The 10,098-nt window shown below is 48.3% G+C and overlaps 1 protein-coding gene across 1 annotated transcript; it reads left to right on the forward strand.

The window, feature by feature from the left end:
- Window positions 1-1,372: 1,372 nt before the first annotated feature.
- On the forward strand, window positions 1,373-4,460 carry LOC123081509 (uncharacterized oxidoreductase At4g09670). The gene is made up of 2 exons (XM_044504080.1): window positions 1,373-2,032; window positions 3,604-4,460. The coding sequence occupies exons 1-2, from the start codon at window positions 1,373-1,375 to the stop codon at window positions 4,222-4,224; spliced, it is 1,281 nt and encodes a 426-aa protein (XP_044360015.1). The 3' UTR covers window positions 4,225-4,460.
- The last annotated feature ends 5,638 nt before the right edge of the window (window positions 4,461-10,098 follow it).

Below are 10,098 nucleotides of genomic sequence, written 5' to 3' on the forward strand. Positions count from 1 at the left end.
ATTAATTAGCTTCCACAAAAAGTTTCAGCGTTATGATTTACTGTCTAAATTAAATCAGAACAGAAAATAGAAAAACATGCAAGCGAACCCCCGAATGGGTCGAATTGGATGCAGTTGGCCCATTAGTCTAGCCTGCACTTGGCTCTACGCTCTGAATTTGGCCCAAGAGCAAACTTTTTTGACAGAAAGGCAGAGCAGAGAGCTGCATTTCATTGATCAAAAGTTTCTGAATTCCTCATTTCTTCTCTTTTTTCAACATATTTAAATGCTGGTCACTTCTTCTTTTTTTTCAACATTTAAACAACTTTGACCAACATTTAAACTAGGTGAATTTCTCATACAATTTCAAGATTACAAATTCCTCCATAATTCATGCCTTTCCATACATTTTCAATATTACAACCAGTGCGATTACCATACCTACAAATGCCCAAAAGTATTTGCAAATGGGTATTGGTAGTGCTGGATCTTCAAGCTTCCTAACCTTCTTCTTCAACACCCTAAGCTCAACAGCTAGCTCTCTGTCAGTGTGTGCTTCGCCCTTCATCTCTTCTTCCGGAGCTCGTGCTGCGGCCACTGCGGTTCGGGGCAGCATGCGCAACCATTCTTCATGCTCTTCTTGCAGTTCATTTATCAGAGTCTTGGCCAGAGCATCGACCCAAAGAAAGAAGCATGTCACCTGCATGAACACGAAACAGATCAACCCATTGCTCAAAGATCCCGACCACGAAAATGGTGCAATTGCCCTGATTCTTACCCCATTCTCGCTGCACACGTAGAACAGACGATTCTGGTTCCTCGGTGGGTGAGAAACCCTCCGATCAACGCTCGCTCGGCACCGCAGACAGACGAAGACAGGCATCTCCACACGTGCCCGGCTTTGCATCTGCGAGGTGGCGCGGGAGCTTGCGGAAGACATGGAGCTCGGAGCCAAACGAGATCTCAACGCCGCCGCGCCCTCCACAGCTAGCTTCCCACCGCCGTGCTCCGGCTCTCTCGCTGTGGTCAGCGCCGTGCTCTCTGTCGCCGTGGTCACCGCTGCGGTCGCCCGCTTATATAGCACACCCGCAACGACTCTATGCTCAACGGCTCTCTGCTGGGTCCCGCAAGCCACGCGTGCAACTGTCTGAATAAAATTGGTCGTCTCTGCCGCCTGGTCCCACCTGTAAGGGCCGAGTCAAAACGTTGACCTGACGGAGACACCAGAGTTCACGGAACGAGTCGGTGCGCACGGACTAGGGGCAAAACTGAACGCAATTCGCATTTGAGGACAAAACTGAGCAGATGGACATCACTGAGAACAAAAGGATAATTAACCCTATACTATGTGACACATGTGGTAAGCAATCTAAACAATAATATAAAACAAAAAATGTGGTCGGTACTCTGCAAGTCTGGATTCAGGTCGCACGTTGCTACTGGTGGTGAGCACTCGGCTAGCCCACTCGCGCTAGCTCCTACTCCACACACACACACCGGACACAAGCCCACCCAGCGCCCTACCACCCAACCAGCACCCGCCGCCCGCCCGCCCGCCATGTCGTCCGCCGCGCCGGCGCCGGCGCCGGAGGAGCAGCGGCCGCGCCCGGTGCGCTTCGGCATCATGGGCTGCGCGTCCATCGCGCGCAAGCTCGCGCGGGCGATGCTGCTGGCCGCGCCCGCGGCCGCCGTGGCCGCCGTCGGCAGCCGCTCCGAGGCCAAGGCGCGCCTCTTCGCCGCCGACAACGGCCTCCCCGCGGGCGCGCGCCTGCACGGCTCCTACGAGGCGCTCCTCGACGACCCGGCCGTCGACGCCGTCTACCTGCCGCTCCCCACCAGCCTCCACGTGCAGTGGGCCACCGCCGCCGCCGCGCGGGGCAAGCACGTGCTCCTCGAGAAGCCCACCGCGCTCTGCGCCGCCGACCTCGACGCCATCCTCGCCGCCTGCGACGCCAGCGGCGTCCAGTTCATGGACTCCACCATGTGGATGCACCACCCCCGCACCGCCAAGATGCGCGACCTCCTCCCCGCCGACGTCGGCGACGTCAGAGTTGTGAGTTCTTCAAACTGAATCTCTTGCTATAATAATTTTGCTGTCCAATTATCTAGAGAAATATACTACTATCCGATTGTTGATGTGGTCCATTGCATTTGTGTTCGAGCCGGCCTGGATGGAGATACATTACCAATAATTTGTGGATCTTGTCAGGTTGCCTTAGTATTCTAGTGCATCTGCTTAAGCTTCAAAAGATTCTCTAGTGAACTCTGAACTAAGTGCAGTTTGTCGTTGTATCCAGCCAACAAGGGCTAGTTAATTGCCTCTTGGTAACAAAGACTGAATTTGGTTTATGAGATGATTTTGCCTTTTGAACAATGTGAAATTTTGTCAGACATAGTGGTGGAAGATAAAATGATTTAGTTTCATAATCTCTGTGCGAAGGACTATCACTTGGTGAGCAAAATTACATTGCAAAGCACTAATCTCGTTTGTCTGTAGCTACATTATGTTTTCTTACGCTTCCCTGCAACAACTCTTACTAAAAACCATATAAATATGTGGTCTGGTACGGAGAGCCAATTCATTGTTCACTACTGGAGCAAATGTTTATTGACAAGGATCAACATTTCACTGACAACATATAACACATGATAAAAAATTGGAAGGATGCTCACATAACAAAAGGAAAAGGACAAAATGACAGTGCGCTGAAACCAAAGACGAACTACAAAAGAAGAAGATGAAAATATTAGTATTAGGCAAGATACAACAGCTACCTTTACATGATTACATCTAGTTGCCAAATTGACCATGGTGGACGTGCAGTGAATCATATTGTGTTTCTAGCACTTGATACCATAATCTTACTTGAGATATATTCTCTGTTTGATTTGCTCCTTCCCCCAAAACTATGCGTAGGTTCTTTTCTCGCCGAATCCTATGTATCAAACAATTGATAAAGATGTTATTAAGCAAGGCACGTCATTAGATTTCGATACGTCAGTTGCGCCTAATTATTGAGCACAGTGAAGACGAGTGTCATTTTGTTGCTAGCAATTGGAACTAGCCTGTCTTTGTGCACCTCAAACCAATTTGGTGAAGGCATTATTAAAAAATTAATATGACATCTATCTATCCTTGCTTAGTTTACTTGAAGGGACAATGATGTCTTGTTTCCTGTTTCTTGGACTTCTCTCTTGATTGAGCTGCAGATTTTGTTCATTCTGTGTTGTCCTCTAGAACTCCTTGGAAGTCTTTATCATGATCATCGCTTTACGATTGGCCAGTACAAGTATTACGGTGACCAGGTTCCAAGATGACTGTTTGCATTCAGTAGCAGTGTGATGTTATCTTTGTTGATGTAACTTTATAACTCTGGCAAAACATATAGCAAAACCATCAAAGTGATTCCTGGTTTATGGCAGGGAGAAGTTTTGGTAAGGTCACAGGACCCTATAGCACATAATGGATTCTAAAATGCTTATGAAATGATCTATTACCATTGTGATGTTTCCTTTCTTGATATAACATCAGAATTGTTTTCGTTCACTTAATCTGGACATTTCTACATTTTCATAGTTTATCTGTTTAAAGATACATCCATGGCTTTTCTTTTGTTGCTTCAGATAAACAGTCTGTTCAGCTTCCGAGCAAACGAAGATTTCCTCCAGAATGACATCAGGGTGAAGCCAGACCTCGACGCGCTGGGCGTACTCGGCGATGCCGGGTGGTACTGCATCCGCGCGATCCTGTGGGCCGTCAACTACGAGCTCCCGAAGAACGTGATCGCGCTCCCCGACCCTGTCAAGAACCAAGCCGGCGTGCTCATCGCCTGCGGCGCGACGCTCTACTGGGCCGACGGAAAGACGGCCACCTTCCACTGCTCGTTCCTCGCCAACCTCACCATGGACCTGACCGTCGTCGGCACCGACGGCACGCTCCACGTCACCGACTTCATCATCCCGTACGAGGAGAAGTCCGGCCCGTTCAGCGTGGCGTCCAGGTCGAACTTCGCCGAGCTCCACACCGGGTGGGTTCCGCAGCCCAGCAGGCACGTCGTCACGACTGACCTGCCGCAGGAGGCCCTGATGGTCCAGGAGTTCTGCAGGCTGGTGCAGGGCATCAGAGACGCCGGCGCCAAGCCTGAGGGCAAGTGGCCGGCCATCACCAGGAAGACGCAGGTTGTGATGGACGCGGTGAAGGCTTCCATTGACAAGGGATTTGAGTCTGTCGATGTTGTGAGCTAAGAAAATGCAACACGTAGCTGGTCATTCTGGTGATATGTCTTCCAAGCCATGGTGCATACCTGGCCATTCCGGTGATCTTCAAGGCCATGGCGTATGGATTGTGCGTTTGCTCAAATCGTACTTGTGCGCAAGCGCAAAACTACTTATATATATTGGAATAATAACTCGAATTATTATTGCCATACCAAGGACAACATTGCAGTTATCAAGTTCAATGATATATTGCTACGGATTTATTGTGTGGTATTTTGGCAATATGGATGCTTGCGAGGTCCACGTACAAATGTTTCCGTTCATCTTAAACTCAGGATTTGACAATGGATTTTGGGTTCCTCTTTGATTTGACAATGGACACATCCGTGAGCACCTTGTGACCGCAGTACTCCAGGCCAAAGAGGATCGTGCCTCGCCCTCTGATGTCAATGGTTCGCCCTCACCAAACTGAACCATGCCTCCACCCGAGAGATTTAACTCAGAATACTAGTCCTTGTCATCGGTCGTGTGGTTGCTTACTCCCGTGTCGAGGTACCACACCTGTCCCACTGTGTTCGTCGTCTGCTTGTATGAAGGTGAACCTTCTCTTCAACGAACCTTCGTTAAGGGGAGTGGTCATGACCAATGTACGTTACCCTTACCCCAACTAACACCCCATGATCGGGGGCACCCTAACCAACAAGTGGTATTGGTCCCCTATCGCACGCACACATATATTAGATGGGGGAGCAGCCGACACCTACCTTCTGACGAGTTCACATACGGTTTACTCCTGCACCCCATATCCCTAAAACCATGACCGATCTGGGGGAGCGCTGCATGATTGGCAGTATCGGTGGCGCCCGAAGGGGCGCTGCTACCCGTTGCGGCCGTCTACACCAAGCCTGCATCAAGCATGCATGGGACTTCGCGTCGACTGCTTCCTTTGGTGGTAATATCCTAACCCATCTCTCTGATCCATGCAATTAGGTGATCCAATGAATAGGCTTAAGATCCAATCACGTAAATCCTAATGAGTTAAACCTAACATGGTGTTGTTATATACTCTCTCCGTTCCTAAATATTTGTTTTTTAGATATTTCAAATGGACTACCACATACATCCGTATGTAGACATATTTTAGAGTGTAGATTCATTCATTTTGCTTTGTATGTAGTCACTTGTTGAAATCTCTAGAAAGACAAATATTTAGGAACGGAGGGAGTATGAGCATAAATGGTTTGATGCCAAAAGTTGGCATTGCCAAATTTTGGCAACTGCCAAATATTGGCTAGAGATTGATTGCTTGCCAATTCTTGTTACCAATCTCACAAAAAGTTGCCAAATGTTGGCAACTTTTGTTTTTGCCAATTGTTGGCTTACCAAATACCAAATGTTGGTAGCAAACCAATTATCTCTACTCCTAATAGAGCAGTTGGTGAATAGTCCGCCGGTTATTTTTCGCTGGTTTTATTTCGTCCCACCACTTTCGCTGGGTTTTTTCCGTCCGGTTTATTTTCGTCTCACATCCCACCACCTGACAATAAAAACTTTCCTAACCTTTTCAAATTTTCCTAGCTAGACGCGTTACAAACAGGGAGAAACCGATAGCACATTATCAATTAAATAAAATCTTACCATAAGTCGCTTAGTCACATTAATTAATCTTTCCATACGTCATCAAAATTAAATTAATTAACATTCCATACGTTGCTCAATCTTCCTAGAGGCTTCCTCTCCACGATTTTTTCCACGGCGCCTCAATCGTCAGCCGATCCACAAATCTCCATCAAATCAAAAGTTTCCTTTACCTAAGCATTCCCTCCCCGTTCCCTTCTCCTACCATATCTCCTCCAGTTTATTTTTGGTCTGTGCATGCCGCCGCCGCCGTTGCCGCTTCTCCCCTGCCGCCAGCCACCTCTCCCTCAAACCGTCCTAGCTGCGCCGCCTCTGCATATCCGTCGTCGTTGATAGCATGGACGCACTGGTGGAAAAAAGGCCTTTGGTCGCGGTTCGCAACTGCCATTAGTCGCGGTTGCGCAACCGCGACCGACCGGGCGCGACTAAAGGCCCCCCCCCTTTAGTCGCGGTTGCTTAAGAACCGCGACTAAAGGCCCGTCCACGTGGGCGCCAGGTGGCCGTCGGGGCGGAGGACCTTTAGTCGCGGTTCTTCTGGCCAACCGCGACTAAAGGCCGCCGCAGGTTTAGGGTTTTAGCCCCCCCCCCCCTAAACCTCCCCCCTTAAACCTGTTTTCTGTTTAATTTGTATTGTTTTATTTCTTTTGTGCTTTATTTTAATTTTGAAGGAGTTTCATATATTCTACGGTACTACATACATGCATATGAATGTACAATTTCAAATAAATTTGAAATTAGAACCGAAAAGAATTCAAGAGGAATATACAATATATATTCAATATCATCGGATGACCATATACAATTTTGAACAAGTTTCCATACATGATTTAATGCATATAAAGTTCTACGTCCTCGTAATAGTGTTCTCCTTTAGGATGGAGGACTTCCCTGCTGAACCATCCAGCTAGTTCCTCTTGAAGTGGTCGGAAGCGAGCTTCTGGACTAAGCATCCACCGGAGGTTATTCCTCTTAGCATTGGTATCACTCGGAACCCGCTCAGAGGTGTATCTCCGGATCATCTCACAGACATAGTATCCACATAGATTGGTCTCCGGTGGCTGAATATCCCCAGCATTCTTAGCCTTTAACATTTTGAATTCTAGCTCTTTTTTGAATTCACCGACCTTTGTATCTACGAACCGTCTCCAAACCCTACGAGGCAAAGAAAATTAAATGAACAAGAGAGTTATTAATTAGTTACTTGATATTAGGAAATGAACGAAATAGGCCGATCGATATAGAGCGCAAATGAATGAAAATAATTACTTCTGCAGCATTCTTCTCATGCCGCCCCAAAGCTTTGGATCCATATTCACAGAGTCGTGGACGAGACATTCTGAGGTGTTAACTTTAATTACTAGCAGAATCCAGTGGAACCTGCGGACACGATACATGCACAGTACGTCATGCATAACTCATCGATTAGCCGGCCACATACCATGCATGGAGTAAACAAAAGAGAATGTGCTCAAGACAGAAACACTCACTCAAAATGGTAAGGAAATAGAATATCACTTTTGAGTTCCTGCTTTGTAAGAAACTGCCACAGGTCTGCCTCCACGTCGGCGGGGTAACGCTCCAACACATGTCCATTAACGATGTGTGGGTCAATGAACCCAACATCATGGATGTTCCTTACTCTGCATTCCTTAATCTTCATTCTGCATGTATAATAGCGGACACAACAATATAGTTAGGACATATATATAGTGCAGGCAATATGAACGAGATGGGGTAGAAATTAATAAATCACTTACAGAACGTAGCAACTGATGATAGATTTATCGAGCTCGCGCAGATTGAAAAGCTGGAACAATTCACTCAGTTCAATTTGTACATAGTAATGTTTGAAGTGATGCTCATGTCTAACTTCCGCATAAATATAATCTTTGGCGTTTTTATTTTTTATGTAACCCTTGTACCATTTCAGCAGACCTTTCATTTGTGGAGGTAGATCCTTTTCCTCCGCAGGCTCGACGAGAGGCCCATTCTTGACATATGTAATTACTACCTCCTTCACTGGCGCCTCATCAAGGCCTAACAGTTCACGAAGAGTAATACCTAAGTTGGCCGCTTGTTCTCTGGCACTCGTTACAGTCAATCCCTGTGCTGCCGCAGCTTGTATGATCTCGGGGTCATCCGGACAGAAGGCTTCCACTATAAGCGGGGCAATCGATTGTTTACTTTGTTCCCCGAGCTGGGCAACTTGTTTCCCGCTTTTTTTACTTTCGGCCTTCTCCCGCTCTTTGTTCTCCTTGAACATGAGTGCCTGCCTGCGAAGTTCACGTGCATAGTCGTTAGGCAGATTCTTCGCGGCTTGGGACGGTGTGCTCAAAAATGACTTAGCCCACTTCTTTTGCTCATCAGAAAATACTGGCTTGGGCTCGGGCTCTGTTTTCTTCTTGCAGTCCGCCTTCCATTTCTCCAAATCAGCAGCCGCGGCCGCGTCGACTTCCTCGGCACTACGTTCCCAAGGCCTTGTGGGGAGAGGCTTCAGTGATGGCTCCGGTACCTTTGTGGTCTTAGGTACATAAGGGTCCGGGTTAATAATCCAGGACTGCTTCTGCTTCTTTGCCGGAGGTGGATTGGGGGGGCGGCGTCTGATCACCCGCCGGACGAGGACTGGGGGGCGGCGGCTGATCACCCGCCGGACGTTGTGGACTGGGGGGCGACGTCGGCTGACGTGACGGAGGTGTAGGTGAACCGCCACCACCACCACCACCACCACCGCCGCCACCGCCACCACCACCACCGTAGGGGGTGGACTTGTTGTCCTTGGCGCCTCGCCTGGAAACTTGATAAACTTCTTTTGCCATAGAATGAAATGGCGCTTGACATCTCCAAGTCTTTTCTCCCCTTCAGGTGTAGCAATGTCAATCTCCAGGTCCTCAAACCCTTGGACTATGTCCTCCACCGTGACACGAGCATAGCCATCTTGAATGGGGTTGTTGTGGTGGAGTGCTCCAGGTAAACATGGTAAAGCACTGCCGATGGCTACCTTCATGGACATGTTCCCGATAGGATAATACAGATGACATTCTTTCATCTCCTTTATATCGTCCACGGGGTAGCGAGGAGGCTCCGATGAAGTAATTTCGACCACCAGAGGCTCCGGTGCAGTAATTTGGACCACCAGAGGCTCCGGTGGGGCCTCCGTGGAAGCCACGCTGCTTTTCCGCTGCTGGCTTCCGAGATCCGCTGGATGATCTTCATGCTGCACCCGAGCTGCATCTCTTTCGGCTACTAGTACACTCATGGTTTTCTTCATCACCTCCATTTCCGATGCCAACCGCGCCACAACATCTGCTTCCTGATCCATCTTTCTCTTACGGCTTCTGTAACCGTACGGGTCATCGTTCTGGGGAACCCTATTTTCCACGGAATGTGCCCCATGCCTCGTACACGTCCTCCGTGTTCAGGATTCCCGAGGGCTTTTGTCAGCGCGTCGTTCTCTCTGTTGAACTTGATCTTTCCCTGTTGAGCATCCCTCATTGCGTTAATAAGGGCTTGGGTGGGTTTAATTAATTTGCCCCGGTAAACACACTCCCCTGTCTCCGGGTTCAGCGTTCCCCCATGCCCGTACCACCAGCTTTTGGCCCTTGGGTCCCATCCCTCCGTACCTGGACGGATTCCTCGCGCCCTCAGCTCGTTCTCCATCTTCTCCCACCTAGGCTCCCAAAGGCGATACCCTCCTGGCCCCATAACATGATTGTACTCCTTCTTAGCCGCATTTTCCTTATTTTTTTTCGATATTTGAATGAACTGCTCCGATTTCTTTTGCTTCACAAATTCTGGCCAATCATCTTTCAGTTTCTCATATTGTCCTTTGAAATCCGGAGTCTTGTTCTGCTTGACAAAGTCATGGGCTAGATTTTGCTTGAATTTCCGGAATGCGTCGGCCATCTTATGAAGAGCGAACTGTTTGACTAGCCTCCTCCTCTCCTTGTTTTCCTCAATCTTGTTACCCTCCTCATTGAATTTGTTGTATTCCGGAGGTAGAACGAAATGTTCCATAAGCTTCTTGAAGCAATCTTTTTTTGTTCTCTTATCGACAAAAGTGAAACCATCAATTCGTGCCTTCTTTGGCTCATTCCACTCCTGGACGGTGATCGAGACGTTGTCTCTAACAATGGCTCCGGCATTGGCTGACAAACTTGGTGGCGTTCTTGCAGGGCTCCAGCGGCCTGCCGGTTGCACTGTCGACAACCTCGATGGTGCATGTTTCTCCTTGTTTCATCGTCTTGGTTGCGCCACGCTTTAACG

The sequence above is a fragment of the Triticum aestivum genome, chromosome 1B (genome assembly GCF_018294505.1).
Source record: "Triticum aestivum cultivar Chinese Spring chromosome 1B, IWGSC CS RefSeq v2.1, whole genome shotgun sequence".
NCBI lineage: Eukaryota > Viridiplantae > Streptophyta > Magnoliopsida > Poales > Poaceae > Triticum > Triticum aestivum.